The following is a 20,667-nucleotide window of genomic DNA, read 5'->3' on the forward strand; positions in this document are numbered from 1 at the left end:
TCTAAGGTGGAATGAAAAAGGTTTAACAGTGGTATGCCTGTTTGTAGAGGGAAATATTTTTAAGTCTCGAAAAGATAAAAACAGAATTCAATCTAGAAAATATAGATTTGTATCGATGTCTACAAGTACGACATTTTTACAATACAGAAATATGAAAAGGCATTTCAAGTAGTGGGGCTGACTTAGAGATGCCTACAAAGGTCTGCCAAGTACAACTGTTTCTAAATTATATAAAGGGCTGCAGACATTAAATGGAAACAACACATTATATATTAAATCTAAATGGGAGGAAGAGCTGGGTATTGTCTTGTCTGAGAGTGAGTGGTATACCATGTGCAACACACAACAAACATCTACCAGCTCTAAAAGATGGAGGAAATTTGGGTGGAAAAGCCTGATCCGATTCTTTATTCCACCACATATCACTACTAAAGTCAAAGGGCATGAACAATATTGCTGGAGACAGTGTGGGCACGCAATTGCTAATCACTGTCACATTTTCTAGACTTGTATAAAATTGAAGTCTTTCTGGGAAAGGCTTTTTGAAATAATTGAGGGTATTATGACCTTCACAATTCCTAAGGACCCCAAATTCCTTTAGCTGGGACTGCTAAATGGAAATGTATTAGACAAAGAAGACAAATACCTTTTTAAAATTCTTATAATCACTTCCAAAAAGGCCATTACAAGGAACTGGCTCCAAACGGATGCACCCCATGAGGATCAGTGGCTACCAGAGGAAATGTCCTCCATGGAAAGACTGACTTACTACCTACCTATATATATATATACACATATTGGATCTAGGGATGTAACGATTACCGGTATAACGATACACCGCGGTAAAATTGCAGACGGTTAGTATTAGCGTTTAAATGCTAATTATCATGATAACCGTGTTTGATTACCGCACGTTTAGGGGGAAAAAACCCTATGTCAAGATCTGCTTTTATGTCAAATAGGTGAGTATAGTTTTAATTTATTACAATTTAGATTTTATATACCTATTATTTGGAGCCAATATTCACTTATAAAATCTTTGAAACAGTTCATTAACTCTTTCAGTGCCATGGGCCGATTAAATCGGCTTTACGAATACAACCTTAAAAGTGCCACGGGCCGATCAGATCGGCTTTGGAGAACACGCCATATTTGTGTACAAACAAACCATCCAGCCCCATTTCTTTCTCACATTTCGATGACGTTCTTTCAAATCTTCTTGCAAATTACGATCAATAATGAATCGGCTGCGTCCGGTGCGTTTTGAATCTAAGTAGCAATCGGTCGGATGTTACCGAGCGGTTTTTGACCAAGGAAGAGCTCGCGTTTCGTTTTCTGCTTGGGAAATTTTATGAATGAATTTATGAATGAAATCATATGCAAATTAGATGGCCATTTTGTAGTAATATCGTAAACACAGCGATCTGTCAAAACAGTCCCATCTGCTAGAAAATGAGTTCTGATGACGATTCAGACTTCGATTATAAAAACGACGCGGAATACTGAAGAATGGCCAAATTCTGTGGCACTTTTAAGGCTTATTAGCCCCTTAACTGTCTGGCACCGAAAGAGTTAAACATCTGTGTATTATTTATGCAATAAATTAGATACATTTTTCAAATTGGATTTTATTTTTTTGTGTGTTCTCTGTCCTTTTATGTTGATATAGTAGGTTAAAGTGAAAAAATAATAGGCAAATGAGATAGATGAAGTTGTGCTGAAAAAAAACCAGATCCCAAACATGGGTATAGTAAACATTTGTTTATATAGTATATAAAAGCAAAATCTAAAGGACTGAAAAATAGGCTCAGACCACTAAGGGGTAATATTTGAATGTTTCCGCAACAGAAAGTGCATTGTGCCAATTATTTTATTTATTTATTTATTTTTCAAAATACCACTTGGTTAAATTATTTCAGTGTGTGTATTAGCACTTTTTGAACATTTTGAGCACAATTTCAACAATACCGCAATAATAATGATAACCGTGATAATTTTGGTCACAAAAACCGTGATATGAAATTTTCATATGGTTACATCCCTAATTGGACCCTAGCCTTACTGAGTGTATACCTGTGAACTATTGTGGTGAGCTCTTCCACCGGTCGTCCATTCAGAAGTATATCCATCTTTATGAGATCAGCAGTCTGGTAGCCTGAATTCTCATAGTCAAAGCTGAGGAAGAAGAGGTTACAGACAGTGAAAATCAGTTTACAATCCGCCATAGTGCCCCATCACATGTTAGCTTTAAGGTACACATTTCAAAATACTGCTGCTGCTGCTGCTGAAAGAATGTGGGATTATGGTTTTTTTTAGCAGTAATATTGGTAGAACTTCAAATCTGTGTTCAATTTAACATCAACAGTGATTCTACTTGAAGATTTGCTCTGACAGTTTTGGAGATGTGTGGTCCCACAAGCCACTCCCACTAGCTGATAAATATGAGCTATCAGAGGAGCCACGTACATATACACACAGCATTGGTTGCTTCAATCGGTTACTGCAACAAATCAATGTGTTCATGATTCCAGTCTGAACATTTTTCAGTCAATTACAACAGAATGTAATGATGTTATAAAACAGGGCTGTCAAACTCATTTTAGTTCAGTTCCACATTCAGCTCAATTTGATCTGAAGTGGGCCGAACCAGTAAAATAATAACAGAATAATATAGAAATAATGTCAACTCCAAACTTTTCTGTTTTAGAGTGAAGAAAAGTAAATTTACATCATGAAAAGATTTACATCTACAAACTATCCTTTCAAAAGATGTGAATAACATGAACAAACTGAAAAGTGTAATTTTAACAATATTCTGCGTCAGTTTATCATTTACACATGTACATTATAACTTACAGATCACAGTGGATCTACAAACATGCAAAACATTTAATAACAGAATCTTGTTAAAATTGTACTTACTTCTCTTAAGACCTTTCAGGTTGTTCATATTTGTTCAGGTTATTCACATTTTTTGCGAAATTAATCTTTGTTTTAGTGTAAATACATGAAAATATTGACATTTACAAAGAGAAAAATGTGGAATTGTCACTATTTATATGTTATTATGGTAGTATTTTACTGGTCCTGCCCACTTGAGATTGAATTGGTCTGAATGTGGAACCTGAACTAAAAGGATTGTTCATATCTTAGTGGAATTTTTGCATTTCACAAATTCATCCTACGGGCCAGATTGGATCCTTTAGCGGGCCGAATTTGGCACCTGGACCGCATGTTTGACACCTGTGTTATAAAAGAACACAAGTTAAATCTCAAAAAGTGGAAAATGATTTGGAAACTGGTGAAATATGACATTTCATGATTTTTTCTTCCATCTGCTTTACTGCACGCTCTCCCTGTGTCTGTGTGAATTCTGCAGAACACAGTGAATTCATCAGTGAATGAATTAAACATGGTAAGGTGATTATTTACTGAAATCCCTGTAACTTAAGTGTTTCTTTAGGCAGATTAAATGTTAGTAGTTTTTTGGGTTTTTTTTTTCAATGGTGGTCTGTATGTTTTACTCGACTATTTGCTGGTTTATTATGCAATGTTTTACTGGTCAAGATAGGCAGACATAAACCCAGAAACAGCCCCTGACATAAGGGATTCTAGGTTTCTGCCTTAAAAACAAAGTATCAGTGGTGCTGGTTTATATTTTTGTTTTAGTGCTGCTCTCCAACCAGATTTCTGAACCAAGAGCCAGTTCTTTGACTAAAAAGGGACAATTTACCCCATTTATACATTTCGGACATGATCATATCCTTACCTGGCATACCCGGAGGATATGGATTTAAGGAGATCATAGAAATCAACAACAATTTCATTTAAAGGGAAGAGATACTTCATCATAACACGCTGGTCATCTATGTACACCATGTTCTTCTGGACGGCTCGGCAACTCTGTAAAAACACCAACAATAAATGTCAGGCTCACATGTAAATATGTGTCACAGGCAGGGATAAAGTTAATACATGAAATAAATACAGAAATAAGATAAAGAAACTAAAAAACCTCATGATTAGAAACCTCTGAAGACTTTGAAACTTGAGAGAAACTGCAAAAGTTACAGTACTGTGCAGAAGTCTTAGACCACCTTCAGCTTTGTTGTTTCTGCAGCATTGAAATGAGCAGACAGGATTATTTCTCAGTCTCTTTTCTTCAGATACAACAAGAAAATACAGTAAATATGTGCACAGCCTTAAAAGACACACAAAAAACCAGAACTAAATGTGTTCTAAAGGTTAAAGTCAGTATTTATGGTGACCCCTGACCCCATGATAAGAAGCAGCAAAAACAATCAGAAACATTAGACACATGTTGAATGAAATCAGGTATAAAACATTAGAACATAAATACATTAAATCTCAGATTGTTTGAACAAAAAGGTCAAAGACATGTTAAGTGTAAAGGGAGGTCACACTAAAAACTACCACTTTTGTTTACAGAAGCTGTTTTTTCACTGAAACTTTTGTTTTTAATGCTGTACATACTTCATATGTATCCAGATTGGATCTTAATACAGAAACTGAAAAATACGTACGTGTGTGTGGTCATCATAAACCAACAAAACAAATGTTGGCCTAAGACTTATGCACAGTACTGTACATGCTTGTCATGTAGCAGTATTTTAATTACCTCCGCCAAGGAGGTTATGTTTTTGCCAGGGTTTGTTTGTCTGTTTGTTTGTCTGTCCATTAGTGTGCAACATAACTCAAAAAGTTATGGACAGATTTGGATGAAATTTTCAGGGTTTGTTGGAAATGGGATAAGGAAGAAATGATTAAATTTTGGTGGTGATCGGGGGTGGGGGGGCCCACGGGGGGGCGCAGACCAGAAAATTTCATCAAAATCTGTCCATAACTTTTTGAGTTATGTTGCACACTAACGGACAGACAAACAAACAGACAGACAGACAAACAAACCCTGGCAAAAACATAACCTCCTTGGCGTGGGGGGGCCCACGGGGGGGGGCCACTGATCAGCCTTGGCGGAGGTCTGCGCTCTCCGAGTGCTTCTAGTTGAATGTGCAATAACCTGCTCTACGTCCCAGTACTTTTAATTCAAATGTGCAATAACTTATTACCTCTCAGTACTCTAATTACCTCTGCCAGGAGGTATTGTGATCACTTTGCTTTGTGTGTTTGTTTGTTTGCTTGTTAGCAACTTTACAGGAAAACTATTCCAACCATTGTTACCAAATCTTCCCCACAGATAGGCCTAGGCCCTGGGACCAACCCATTACATTTTGGGCCAAGTAGGCCAAAGTTCAAGGTCACAGCAAGGTCACAACATCTACAATTTTTCTATCTCTCATCATTGAGCAATTTTCCAAAATTCATAAAAAATTCAAAACGACTCCGATTAGCCTCCAATTGGATCCACCTGTAGCTCAGAACAATATCTTGTATCTGGCACAAAATTGTCCACATCCAGTGTGGAATGTGGACTCTGTGGACATTTACATTTAACACTGAAAATCCCATTTACCACACATTTTTCAGTATAACTCAACAAATATCGATTGGAATTGAATATAATTTGACAGACACATGACTGTTAACTTCAACTTTTTCTGCTGTATGGAACAACCTGGAAACTGTGTAATTTAAAAAGGAATAGTCGATCCACACATGCACACCGTTCAGGATGCTTGGCGGAGGTTTGCCTTCTCTGAACACTTATTATTATTACTTTTTTTTTATAATACTCTATTTTACAAATGTGTATTTGTGCTTGTCTGTGCAATAACTGTTTTTTTATATGTTTTAGCTGTGTTTATGTTTTGTATTTGTCTTTTTTGTCATCTTTTTCTAACTCTGTGACTCAGGGAAACGCACAAGAATTTAGATGTACCTATACCGCTATGTATCTGTGCAAATGGCAAATAAAGTCTGTTCTATTCTATTCTATTCTATTCTAGCAAACAATGTTAAGTGAAACTAAATCCTATGTGGTGCAGAGGAAACACATTTAAATCAGAAGCATTCACACATTTGTGCAGTGAAACGTGCCACAGTTGAGGGATTCTAACGTGTGTATGATTTATTCAAACCGACTGAACCAACATGAGTCATGATGACAAAATGGGACAAATTAAGTGTAACCTGATGGTGGTGATACAAGGTCAGCAACTAAATCCACATTATTTCCTATCAGCAATGAGCCAGTGATGTATATTACCTGTTCTACCTCCCAGTACTTTAAACAAGTGTGCAATGACTTGTTTTTACCTCCCAGTATTTTTATTTATTTGTTTATTTTCTGACACAGTACTCTATTTTACAAGTGTGTATTTGTGTCTGCCTGTGCAACAACTGTTTTTATATGTTTTAGATGGGTTTATGTTTTGTTTCTGTTTTTGTTCATGTCTTTTTCTTTGATTCCGTGACTCAGGGAAACACACCAAGAATTCCAATGTACCCATACTATGATGTATCTGTGGAAACGGCAAATAAAGTCTACTCTATTCTATTCTATTCTATTCTATTCTATTCTATTCTATTCTATTCTATTCCATATGGTTATAAATAAACTAACAGAGTTGCTAATGTCTGAAAAACTGAGTGATTTACTGCTGTGCCGACCGAGGTTATCATTGTTAACGGAAACTAATGAAATGATGAAAACTAGAATTGTAAAAACATTTTCGTTAACTGAAATAAATAAAAACTATAATTAAAAGAAAAAAAAATGATAACTAACTGAAACTGTATTGTGTGCTCACAAAACTAACTAAAATGTATAAAAATTATGGATAAAATTCCCTTAGTTTTTCTTTGTCAATGTCGGATTGATATGAAATTGATTTATTTCCCTCAAGCAATTTTAGCTGCTGGCACCATATGATATTTAAGGGTCCGTCACTTCTTGTCACTTGTCGTTTAGAGTCATCTTTTCATCCCCACTCTACCTGAAAACATGGAGACTAAAGTTGGGAGAAAGCTGCAGAGTCCTGTCTGGGATTTATTTGAATACAACAGAGAAGAAGAGAAAATATATTTAAAAAAAAACTAAAACTAAACTAAAACTAAGCATTTAGAAAATAACAAAAACTAATCAAAACTAATCAAAACTAACTGAATTAGAGAAAAAAAAAAGTCAAAACTAAATAAAACTAAACTATAATGAAAAATCCAAAACTATTATAACCTTGGTGCCAACGCTGGCAACACAAACAATCCCACTTCAGCAGAGGGAGGGTAAGATGTATAAGGTACATGTTGTGTTTGTTTACTAGAATGAGGAGAGGAGACATGAGAGGCTAATACTGCACTGTTATGGTAACACAGCTGATTTGAAGCTGGTGAAATCAATTAACTAGAAAACTGTAGACATGTAAAGGAAACAGTTAAAAAGTCTTAATCATAGCGCTGCTTTAACCTCCCACAGCACAGAGGATGATGCTGCTTTGCTCCTGCCTCTTCTTCACATTATTTAGTATTCAAAGACAGTTGTCAAACCAACTTAGATGTGCAATACTGCCACCAAGTGGACTAGGGATGCAACACTCTCACTCATGGGTTTTGGTTGTCCCATTTCTTTTCTTCTGCTGTAACATCATGTGGAACATCATCCAACTGTTTGGAGTCATATCAGAGGGGTTTGACTTTTTTTTTTTTTTTTTTTTTTTTTTTTTTTACATTGACCCAAACCCTAATGGAAGCCTGGCCTCTTGGATGTTGAGGTAAAAAAAGTGTCACTTTGTCCATTATGTGAGCATGGAAATCCAAGCTCTAGGTCAGGGCTGTCAAACTCATTTTGGTTCAGTTCCATATTTAGCCCAATTTGATCTGCAGTGGGCCAGACCAATAAAATAATGACTTAACAACCTATAAATAATGACAAATCCAAGTTTTTCTTTTTGTTTTAGTACAAAAAACCCCCAATTAAATAATGAAAATATTTACATTTTACAAAAAAGATGTGAATAACCTGAAAAAACAGAAATTTCATTTGAAAAATTAGTGCAATTTTAACAATATTATGCCTCAACTGATTATTTATACATGCAAATTACACACAATGTTCCATAAACATTTGGTAACAGGCAGAATATTGTTAAAATTTTGGAATTTGGAACTAAAATTTGAACAATTTCTACAATATTACATCTCTTACTATAAACACAACTCCAGATCACAGTGGATCCATAAATGCATAAAATATTTAGTAACAGGCAGAAAATTGTTCAAATTGCACATTTCGGGTTGTTCATCTTTATTTTTATTCGTGTATTTATTTGCATTTTATTGTGAAAGAATAGTTTTGTAAATGTACATGTTTTCACAGTGTAATGTTTTTTTTCACTTAAATTTTTTCCACATAATTTTTCACAAAGAAAATTTGTCATCGTCATTATTTATGGGTTATTGTGTTGTTATTTTTACTTGAGGTCACATTGGTCTGTATGTGGAACCTGAACCAAAAGGATTTGGACAACCTGGACTGTTCAGGTTCACTTTCATCCTGCAGGGCCAGAATGGAACTTTTGGCGGGCCAGATTTGGCCCCCGGACCGCATGTTTGCCACCTGTGCTCTAGGTGAAACCTGGGGACCTCCTCTCTCTCACTTATTTGAGTCATTCTGCCATAACCATGCCTGAGAAAGAAAATATTTTGTATCTCTTCTGACTTTTTTGAAGTTTATCCCCTAAAACATGAAATTCAATAAAGAAAAAGAAGAGTAATTTCAAGAATGGGTAAACATGATGATAAAGACCGCATCATATGTGTGTGTACTTCATAAGTGTAACAGTAGGGATGGGATCACAGCACCAGTTTGGGAGCCATTCTGGTCTTCCATAACTGTGACTGCCAGTCAGCAGGATGACAGCTGAACTACTTCCCTCTAGTATTTATTTATTCATTTATTTATTTAACCTATTTTTTCTTTTTAAGAACTTCCACGCTTTGTAGCATTTTTGATACTTTTCATTTATGTATAAAAGCCCTGTTTGTTAACACTAAGCAACATTATATGATTGTCATGTACCAAGATAAAAGTCCAGTAAAAACTTGAATTATAAAAAAAAAGAAAAAAAGAAAAAAAAAAAAAGTAATAATTTCAGTTACAACAGTGCCTCACTTCCATCCAACAGAAAATTAAGTCTTACCGAGCACAGACTCATAATCTTGCCAGTATAAATGTCTGGAGCGAGAATGGTTCCCAGCACCATGGGCTCCAAATATTCTGAAACTACCGATCTGTCTGGGAACTGGGCCGGGTTCACAATGGTAATCTCTTCACAACCATGTTCCTGCAAGATGAAAAAAAAACAAAAAAAAACCAGAAGCTTTTAAAATGCTTTTCAGAACTGTTTAGGCCTGTTCTGCTCTTCAGTCATTTATTCTGAAAGAACAGATTAAATCTGAGCTTTTACCTTGATGAGTTTGGCTGAAGACAGAACAGCCTTGTAGGGCACTGTGGGGGCTGTTACTATAACGGAGGCGTTGTATTCCTGCTCCAGCCTCTGATTGAACACCTCCATATGTAGAAGACCCAGGAAGCCAAGCCTGCAGGAGGACAGAACAGGTCCACTCAGGTTTGGAACTGATATTCTGACATTTCATTAGAAAAAGCCTGTTTGGAAAGAAGTCAACAAAGCTGACCTCTATTCAAGATCACTTTTATACTTTCATTAAATCAGTCACTAACTGCAAATTCAGCAACAAGCGAGACTGTTCATTTAATCAGACACTATGATGTGACATCCAGTAAGACAGGATGCATTTTTGTGCATTTTCCAAAAGTGAGTCAATTCCCTAAAACCCCTATGTTACAATACAATGAGAATATCCAGTCTGTTAGCAGAAGTCAGCATTAATTCACTATTGCATTACGTGGTCCATCAGCAAATAGTAGTAACTCAGGCTCCTCCCCCACCAGGGATGTACGTTCTTACAAAATAAAAAAGGAATCCTTTTATCACGAGCTCACACGATTCCAGATGAACAAGGGAAGAATGAAGAAAATGTAATTGACAAAAACCTCATGGTGAAAAACAACAGCACGGAATTATTAATTATATGTATTATATCAATTAAACATGGAATTATTTTGGATTCAGGAAAGACGTGTCACCAATACAGACACTGTGTAAATGTCTTAGGCCACCATTGTTGGTTGTTTTATCTGGTTTAAAGGACTGTAGGAATGCATTTGACTTTGCACTTCTTACACATTCTTCAACTCTTGCACAGACAGTATGAATCTGTTTTTCTTACAGTTTGGGTTTCTGTTTGTGATCAGAACTGAGGTCAAACTAAATACTGAGTTTCACTTTCAAAAGTAATTTAATTCAGATGTATTTATGTGTGTTGTTGATACAGTGCTGTGATATGTCCTGTGAATTCTTGATGTACCTTAAAGAGATGGTGAAATTTATAGCTAAATTTATTTAATTATGCACTTACAGAACAAACATGTTCAAAATAATGACACAGCAAAGCAGATACTGGTTCACTTCTCCACACTTTTTGGACATGTCCTAATCTTCATAACTATTGGACATCTATATTTACTACATTTTCAAAAATATACGACATTAACTTTCCACCTTCGGCCCTGACGGCACTTTTTGGAGTAATTCCCCCAAACATTCATATTTCTAAATGTTATTCAAATGCTATTGCATTTGCTTCTCTACTTGCGCCACGTCTTATACTTTTGAGGTGGAAACAGGAATCCCCTCCCACACACGATCAGTGGATTGCAGACATTGTGAGGTTTTTACATATGGAGGAGATGAGATGTACGTTAGCTGGATCAACTGCAAAATTCTATAAAGCATGGCAGCCTCTTCTAAAATTCACAGAAACTTATAGAATAAGCAATATATCATGACTTTAACACCAAATCACCACTCATCACCTGGACAACTGTAGGTATGGTACATATTTTATCTGTCCTTTTTTTGTTTTTGTTTTTTTTTTTTTAATATATATATATATAATTATTATCTATCCAATCTTATTTTATGTATTTATTTTTGCTTTTGCCATGTTTTCACATCTAGACTTTGTATGACGGCTTTATGCCTCCTGTTCATAATCCTGATATCTTTTGGTAGATATATATTTACCTGTTTATGTTTATATTTAAGTTGGGGGTGGGGACGTGTGTTTAAAAAGACAGTAGAAATGTACAGATTGTATGATGCATCCATGTTATGCTGTTGAAAATCCACAAATAAAATTATAAAAAAGTAAATAATAAATAAAAAATAATGACAGAATGTCATTTCTGTGTCTTTCATCCAACTGCTTTCATACAGGTGAGGTTGGATGATTATCACTGTTATGTAAAATTGTCTCGCCTAAACTTCACAGCGCTGTTTGTACTTAATCTTCAATTGTCAAAATAAAATACATAACAATAAAGCTCAAATGTGAATTAATTTCCCTAATTAAAAATAGACAATAACTGGAAGAATATGTACATGTTTACCTGAAATGCAAAAGAGGTTTTACTCGCACAAGACAAAAAAAGATAGAAAAGACACAACTAGAAAAAACAACCTAAGACTCATCAAGATGAATACAACAAAAAGCAAAACCACACAAACATGACATAAAGGACACAAGAACATGAAAATGACAGAAAATACATAACAAGCTGAAAAGTATGTTTACAGTCACAGAAAACTTGAATTATTATTTCCAGAGATGATGGAGACAAAGATGAGAGTTTTCTAAATATGGTGAATGCCATGCAAACAGCACATTCTGCTTCTATTGTGAATTTCGGCCTTTTCAGGTCATGTGTTTGTCTTATGGTGAATAACTTGCTTCACGTGTCTGTCAGCTGATGAATGTGTTCTGTGGAGGTGATATAACTTTTCAGTGTTAGAAGTGACTGTTCAAAATGATCCTACTATCTGGACACATATGGTCATTCAGGACGATGTAAACCAGGGGTCTCAAACAGGGGCCCGGGGGCCAAATGGGGTCCACCAAAGGTTCCAATGCGGCCAGTGGGATGAATTTACAAAGAGCAAAAATTCCACAGTCAAGGCTGTGGAACTCATTTTAGTTCAGGTTCCACATACAGATCAATATGATCTACAGTCAAATAATAACAGCATAAAAACCTACAAAAACTAATGACCCCATATTTTCTTCTCAGTTTGATGTGAAAAAAGTACACTATGGCTACAAATAATGACAACTTTAAATTGTTGTCTTTGTTTTAGTGCAAAAAAATAACGTTAAATTATGAAAATATTTACATTTACAAACTATCCTGTAACAATAAAATGCAAATAATCTGAACAAAATATGAACAACCTGAAATGTCTAAAGAAAATTAAGCACAAGTTTAACTTTCTGCCTGTTCCTCAGTGTGTAGTGTCTTTGTGGCAGATACTTCAGGGCAAAAATAGGGCTGATAACCCACTCCAGGACCCACAAAAACTGAAGTCAAGGTCGTCATTGAGACTGATGGACCAACAACAGTGTCTTTGTAGATCTGATCCATAATGCACATGTAGAAATAGTAAGTTGAGCTATAATATTGTTAAAACTGCACTTATTTTTCTTAAGAAATTTCATTTTTTTCAGGTTCACATCTTTTTTGTTTGGACAGTTTATAAAAGGAAGTATTTTCATAATTTAATGGGGTTTTTTTTGCACTTAAAGACAAAAATTTGGAGTTGTCATTATAGGTTATTATGCTATTATTTTACAGCTTCGGCCCACTGGAGATCAAACTGGGCTGAAAGTGGAACCTGAAAGAAAATGAGTTTGAGAGCCCTGATGTAAACTTTGGCCCAGAGGAGAAAAAAAAGACAACGATTTGTCTTGACCTGAAAATACTCCACTGAAGTAGTTTATGATTATGTGAAATACTTGCAATACGGTGGTTATGTAATATCTGTTACAGGCCTACACACACACGACAGATCCGCCTCATTTCATGCAGGCCTGTATGAATTATGCATGTAATGGATGTAATCTTGGTTTTCTTTTGAGACTGCAGTCCTTTTTTACTTGAATCCAGCCTCACCTCCATCCGGCTCCCAGGGCCAGACTGCTGTCTCTCTGCACACTGACGCTCGAGTCATTCAGGGTCAGCCTCTCAATGGCGCTGCGAAGGCCTATGTATTCGGACTGGTCCACTGGATACATGCCTGAGGACAAATGTGAGAAAAAAAAAAAAAAGAGAAAGGGCTTCTTTTCATTTCTGTAGAAAGTCCTGACTGTGATTATGTAAGAGTTAGCCTGGGAAACACAGCGTGCACAACTGTGCTTTTATGTCTGATGACATGTCCAGTGATAAGTGAAGATCTAAAGCCAATTTACCGCCACAGTGTGTGGAGGAACAACCTTTCCATTTCCAAGCCGTTCTTTTTTGCACACGTCCTTTTACTTAAAATACAAAAACTCGCACATAACAGATGGCAATGGCTCTTACCAGCAAACACCATGGCTTTGGCAGGTTTAAACCCTGGAAGAGGCTCCACCGGCTGCTCCTGGAGGTGGAGTGTGTCACCGATCTGCGCCTCCTTCACATCCTTCATCCCCGCGATGATGTAGCCCACTTGGCCTGCAAACCTGCATCACAGAGCATCTCACAGAGTCACACTGATCCTACAATAATCTCTGCTGACAGTTGGACAAATCAGGAACAATCCCAGTTTGTATGTGGATACACGACTACACTGCACACAGACCACACGGGATCCGGGCTTATTGTGCCATGAAATGTGCAGGAAAACACACAGAATATATAGAACAGGGGTCTCAAACTCATTTTCTGTCAGGGGCCACATTCACCTCGATTTGATCTGAAGTGGGCTGGACCAGTAAAATAACAACATAATAACATATAAATAATTACAACTCTAAATTTTTGTCTTTGTTTTAGTGTAAAGAAAAAAAAACATTATATTATGAAAATACTTACTTTTAGAAACTATCCAAACAAAAAAGATGTGAATAACCTGAAAAAAATGAAATTTCTTAAGAAAAATTAGTGCCAATTTAACAATATTCTGCCTCCACTTATCATTTGTCCATGTGCATTATGGATCAGATCTACAGACACTAAACACTGAGGAACAGGCAGAAAAGAGTTCAAATTGTGCTAAATTTTCTTTAGACATTTCAGGTTGTTTATATTTGTGAAGATTATTGACATTTTATTATTATAGGATAGTTTGTAAATGTAAATATTTTCAGATTTTAATGCTATTTTTTTGCACTAAAACAAAGGAAAAAAATTGAAGTTGTTAATTCAAGATTTTTTTTGCTAAATTTAAGGGTTTTTTTTTTTGCTTAATTCAAGATTTTTTTTTTGTCTTAATTGAAGATTTTTTTTTACTTAATTGAAGATTTTTTTTTTTTTTTTTTTTTGCTTAATTCAACATTTTTTCCTTAATTCAAGCAATTTTTTTTTTTTTTTTTTGCTTCATTCAATTCAAGACTGTGGAATTTTTAACTTTGCAAAAACATCGGCCCTCGGGCCACATGTTTGAGACCCCTGATATAAAACAAACACACTGAGTAATACAAACATAGACTAAATCTACAAACCGCTCCTTTCATTTTCAACCCATCTGGGTGTTTTGATGCTAATCTTTTCTCCTGAACAAAAAGGTCCAAAAAGGTTTAGAATCAGCACAGATTTATAACATTTTATAGATTAAACTGAAATACATTTCAATGTGTAGCCAACCTTCTCTACATTGTACATTTTTATCAGTCTTTATCTCTTTAGAGCAGGGGTGTCAAACTCATTTTACTTCAGGGGCCACATTCAGCTAAATTTGATCTGAAGTGGGCTGAACCAGTAAAATAATAACATAATAATATAAAAAATAATGTCAACTCCAAACGTTTCTCTGTGTATTAGAAAAAGTAATGTTAAACAATGAAAATGTTTACATCCACAAACTACCCTTTCAAACAATGTGAATAACATCAACAAATATTAGTTAGTCCTATATTTAACTTTGTGCACTGCTAACAATCAAATAACTTTACTATTAAAGAGGTTTTGTGTTTTTATATTTTTAATATATTAGCATTTTTGTCACGTCTATATAAAAATTGTTGTAATATTTAAAAAAAGAAAAATAATCAAATATTAATATATATCTTACATTCATTGTGTATAATCTAAATATACTATTAGGAACTTCTTATACGCAAAGCATTTAATTATAATTTATTGATTCACTGTCAAATTGTCTGATTCAAGCCTCATAAAAGTGAATATTTTCTAGTAAACTAAATATCTTTGTAGAGTATTGTACAGAGCAAACAACTAATCGATTCATTAACAAAAAAAAGATGAAAATAATGGTTATTGAGAGTCCTAACCAGGGATGTAACGATTACCGGTATAACGATAAACCGTGGCAAAATTCCCAACAGGTTAGTATTATCGTTTAAATTGTAATTATCATGATAACCGTGTTTGATTACTGCACTTTCAACACAAAGTTGATGTGGAAAATGGGCGAACAATGGCTATAAGGTACCATCTTTAATGCACATTTGTATGTTTGGAATTCACTGTTTTAGACTCAAGTTCATTCAGGTTCCACATTTAGACCAGTATGAGCTAAAGTGGATCAGAATCAGTCAAATAAGAACAGAATAAACTAGAAATAATGACAAATACAAATGTTTCTCACACCTTTACACTAAAAATACACTAAAGTATACAAAAACATGCAAAAAAAGCACTAGAAATACACTAAAGTATACAAAAATATGCAAAAAAACACTAGAAATATACTAAAGTACACTAAAAATATGCAAAAATACAGTAAAATATACAAAATTATGCAAAAATACACTAAAAACATACTAAAGTATACTAAAAATAAGCAAAAATATACTAAAGTATACAAAAAATAGGTAAAAATGCACTAAAAACATACTAAAGTATATAGAAAATAAGCAAAAATACCCTAATATTTCAAAAAATATGCAAAAATACACTAAAAACATACTAAAGTATACTAAAAATATGCAAAAACACACTAAAGTATACAAAAAAATATGCAAAAATACACTAAAAACATACTAACATATAACAAAACTAGAAGCACTCAGAGAGCGCAGACCTCCGCCAAGGCTGATCAGTGGCCCCCCCCCGTGGGCCCCCCCAAACCAAGGAGGTTATGTTTTTGCCAGGGTTTGTTTGTTTGTTTGTCTGTCTGTTTGTCTGTCCGTTAGTGTGCAACATAACTCAAAAAGTTATGGACAGATTTTGATGAAATTTTCAGGGTTTGTTGGAAATGGGCCCCCCCGTGGACCCCCCACCCCCGATCACCACCAAAATTTAATCATTTCTTCCTTATCCCATTTCCAACAAACCCTGAAAATTTCATCCAAATCTGTCCATAACTTTTTGAGTTATGTTGCACACTAATGGACAGACAAACAAACAAACAAACAAACAAACAGACAAACAAACAAACCCTGGCAAAAACATAACCTCCTTGGCGGAGGTAAATATGCAAAAATATGCTAAAAACATGCTAAAGTATACTAAAAATATGCAAAAATACACTAAAAATATATTAAAGTATGCAAAAAATATGCAAAAATACACTAAAAATATATTAAAGTATACAAAAAATATGCAAAAATACACTAAAGTATACAAAAAATATGCAAAAATACACTAAAAATCTACTGAAGCATACAAAAAATATGCAAAAATACGCTAAAAATCTACTGAAGCATACAAAAAATATGCAAAAATACACTAAAAACATACTAAAGTAGACAAAAGATGTGCAAAAATACACATAAATACATATCTTCAATGCACATTTGTATGTTTGATGTTTACATGTTAATATTTGAAGGTTTCTGCAACAGAAAGTACATTGTTCCTATTATTTTATTTGGGGTGTTTTGTTGTTTTTTGTTTTTGTTTTTGTTTTTTTTTTTCAAATTATTTCAGGTTGTGTATAAATACTTTGTGAACATTTTGAGCACATTTCAACAATACTGCGATAACAATGATAACCGTGATAATTTTGGTCACAATAACTGTGATATGAAATTTTCACATGGTTACATCCCCAGTCCTAGCTGACCAGATTCATCTGCTACATGACGTTATCTGGTATGAAATGTCTGGTGGTAATACAAAGGTTGTGGTCACATGACACAGGCCTGATGTTGGCTCTTGTGTGATGAAACGTACAGTCTTTGTGTCGGGTACTCGTCTGGCCGGAGAAGCCCAAGCTCGTTGACCTCGTAGGTTTTCCCGAGATGAGCCGACACGATCTTGTCTCCCTTCCTGACCTGACCTCCGAACACTGCGATGTTGGCCACAACTCCTCTGTAATGGTCGAAATTGGAGTCAAAGACGAGGGCTTTAAAAGGGCTGTCGGTGCTCATCACTGGCCTGAAAAAAAAAAGAAAAGAAAAAAGAGAAACAAGTACAGAAGCACAGAGAAAAGCATCACTGAGCCTGTTTACACGACCGTGAAAATCCCAGAACTGTTAGTAATCAGATCATTGGAATAATCAGGTAATAATCAGATCTGATGTGTTTACATGCACTTCCTCTTATTGTCACCTGCTCACATTTGACCACAATTTTAATTGTTTTTACATGTGCAGATGTCAAAGCATGGAATAAACCAGATTAACTTGTATACATGCAGGAAGACATTGGGAGTATTGAGGAGAAATCCAGGTGTGTTAACCTGATTTCTCATAATAATCAGATTACTGCTGTTATCCAATAAAACAGATCAGATTAGGCTGTTTAGATGATCATTTGAATAATCTGTAAACTCTAAAAAAAAAAAAAAAATGTTCAGACTATTAGTGCGAATGTAAACAGGCTCAGTGCTTTTGTTTTTATCCAACAGATAAATGTGATCAATAAAACTCAGGTTTCTTACGGTGGAATTCTGTCCACAACCGCCTGGAGGACCTTTTCAACATTTGTACCAAGTTTAGCTGAAATCTGAAAATAATTTGGTATCAGAAAAATACACACCTCAAAAACACAGAGCTGTTTTGAAACATAAAGCAGCTTCCAAAAACTCACCCGAATACACTCTTCAGTTGGGATATCGAACACCGTTTCAATCTGTGCCTCCACTCTGTCTGGGTCTGCATTTTTCAAGTCAATCTGAGGGACACAGCGAGTGACATTATACAGGAAATGAATATTTGGAAGCATAGATTTAATGACTTTAAAGATAAGTTTTATTCCTCTGAAGACAAATGAATAACACCATACTGTGACAAAAGAAATCAACAGCTACAAGAAACATTTAGTGAAGACAGTGTCATCATTTGAGGTGTTTGAGTGGCGTCAGCATATACATATAAAACCCAAAACAACAATAAGGAGGAAAAGTACTGACTGCTGTATGACGATCAGTAGTATATAACTGTACAGGGGCTCAAAATCTATAATAGCTTATTTTTATGAAGTTGCTACTTATGGAGCAGCTGGTGAATAAGGGTGTAAGAAAATATTGGTTCTTCAATATATCGCAATATTTCATTTCACAGTACTGTATCGATATTAAAAAGTACTGTATCGATATTTTTAGGTATTTATTCAAATGCAGATATTATGGAGGTTCATTTTAGTTTTTTGTTTTCCTTTTTTGTTTATATTTTATTTATTATAGTTTGACACTCTTTTATTAAATAATGTTAGTTCCTTTGTTGGGATTGAACTAAAATCCTGTTCTGATGTTCGTTCTGAACTAAAAGAATATGAACATTTGAACAGGATCTTAAACTGTAATGTCTGTAAAACAGAATTTAAGTTTGAACACAGGAACATTTTGTGATATGGCATTAGATCCTGCTGTGATCAAATAAAAATGTGTTTAAATAATCATTTAAAAAACAAAGATTCAAACAAAAAAATGACTTTTTAACAATATCATGATATATCGTGACATATCGTATTGTGATCCTAGAATTGTGATTTGCATCGTATCACCAGATTCTTGCCAATATACACCCCTACTGGTGAACACCACTGAGAATATAAAAATAAAGTCAAAAATTTATAAGAATAAAGTAGATGTTTGGGGAAAGAAAGTCATCATGAGAACACTTTAATTATATTTAGAGATTTTAAAAATGCTAAATAATCTGCAAATGAAGTGATAATATTTAGAGAAAAAATATTTACACAATAAAGTGTTTTGACAAAAAATATGATAATAAAGTCAGAGTATTTTATTTTAATTTTTTAACATTTGTCTGAATATATATATATATATATACACACACACACACATATGAATGTATGATTATTTATGATTTTCTGAGTATTTTATAATTTTTCCACATTTCACTTGAGTTTTTTGCCACAAAACCTCATGACTTTATGTGAAAGTAAAACCTCTCCTTGACTTGTTGATCCTGGTGATTTGGTAACTTTCTGTCAGTGCACCCTCTAATAAGCGCACATCCAATAATTACCTCACCAAACACTCAGGTGAAACTATGGACAGAGGCCTTCCAAGTCAATTAAGACGAGTAGAGACCATTCTGTCTCCTCTACGACCTGTTCTCTGTTCTCTGCAGCACTTCTCTGTACTTAACTGTTACGGTCATATCGGGCACAAGTGGGTTTCAAGCCTTAGAACACAGGTGTCAAACATGTGACCTGGGGGCCAAATCCAGCCCATCAAAGGGTCCAGTCCGGCCCTTGGGATGAAGTTATGAAATGCAAAAATTTCACCGAAGATATCAACAAACATTTTAGTTCAGGTTCCACATTCAGACCAATTCACTTTCAAGTGGGTCAGACTAGTCAAATACTATCACAATAATCTAGAAATACTCACAACTCCAAATTTCTCTTTTTGTAAATGTAAATATTTTCATGTATTTACACTAAAACAAAGTATAATTTCACCAAAAATGTGAATAACCTGAACAAATATGAACAACCTGAAATGTTCTAAGAGAAGTACAATTTGAACAATATTCTGCCTGTTATTAAATGTTTTTTTTTTTGTATTTGTAGACCCGCTGTGATCTGTAAGTTATAATGAACATGTGAAAATGATAAACTGAAGCATAATATTGTTAAAATTACACTTATTTTTTCAGTTTGTTCATGTTATTCACATTGTTTGAAAGGATAGTTTGTAGATGTAAACATTTTCATTGTTTAATTTTACTTCTTCTAAAACATAGAGAAAATTTTGGAGTTGACATTATTTCTATATTATTCTGTTATTATTTTACTGGTTCGGCCCACTGCAGATCAAATTTAGCTGAATGTGGAACTGAACTAAAATGAGTTTGACACCCCTGCCTTAGAAAATCCCGTTGCATGACTCATTTAAATTCTCTCCTCCCCAAAATTTGTATTTTGAGATGGGAACTCCAACAAATACACATGCATTTAGGTCAGGTGTAAAAGTAACTGTGTCCATGCCTTTCCAGGGCCAATTTTGTCCTGCATCACTTTGGAAATTCTCATCAGTAGTTTGTTAGCGCCAAACACAGTCCTGCACAGGTGGAAATCAATCAGTCAATGAGTCAATCACATTTTACGTATATAGCACCAATCATAACAAAAATTATCTCATGACCCTTTACAGGGGCAGCTGTGACCTTTATGGCTGGAGAGCCGGCTTGTGGCTGAAGGGTCGTTGGTTTGAATCCCTGAACTGGTGGAGACTGTTGGCTGATGTGCCCTTGAGC

The 20,667-nt window shown here is 34.8% G+C and overlaps 1 protein-coding gene across 1 annotated transcript in view; it reads right to left on the reverse strand.

The window, feature by feature from the left end:
- The window catches only part of guf1 (GTP binding elongation factor GUF1), a 31,224-nt gene that overhangs the window by 6,255 nt on the left and 4,302 nt on the right, over positions 1 to 20,667 (reverse strand). Inside the window, exons 6-14 of the mRNA XM_030146138.1 lie at positions 18,029 to 18,112; positions 17,880 to 17,944; positions 17,171 to 17,374; positions 13,415 to 13,554; positions 13,007 to 13,130; positions 9,384 to 9,516; positions 9,117 to 9,260; positions 3,770 to 3,903; positions 2,074 to 2,175 (exon numbers count right to left, since the gene is read on the reverse strand). Coding sequence (XP_030001998.1) covers positions 2,074 to 2,175; positions 3,770 to 3,903; positions 9,117 to 9,260; positions 9,384 to 9,516; positions 13,007 to 13,130; positions 13,415 to 13,554; positions 17,171 to 17,374; positions 17,880 to 17,944; positions 18,029 to 18,112 — 1,130 coding nt within the window. The remainder of the gene's footprint in view (positions 1 to 2,073; positions 2,176 to 3,769; positions 3,904 to 9,116; positions 9,261 to 9,383; positions 9,517 to 13,006; positions 13,131 to 13,414; positions 13,555 to 17,170; positions 17,375 to 17,879; positions 17,945 to 18,028; positions 18,113 to 20,667) is intronic.

This window comes from Sphaeramia orbicularis, chromosome 10, assembly GCF_902148855.1.
Source record: "Sphaeramia orbicularis chromosome 10, fSphaOr1.1, whole genome shotgun sequence".
Classification (NCBI taxonomy): Eukaryota; Metazoa; Chordata; class Actinopteri; order Kurtiformes; family Apogonidae; genus Sphaeramia; species Sphaeramia orbicularis.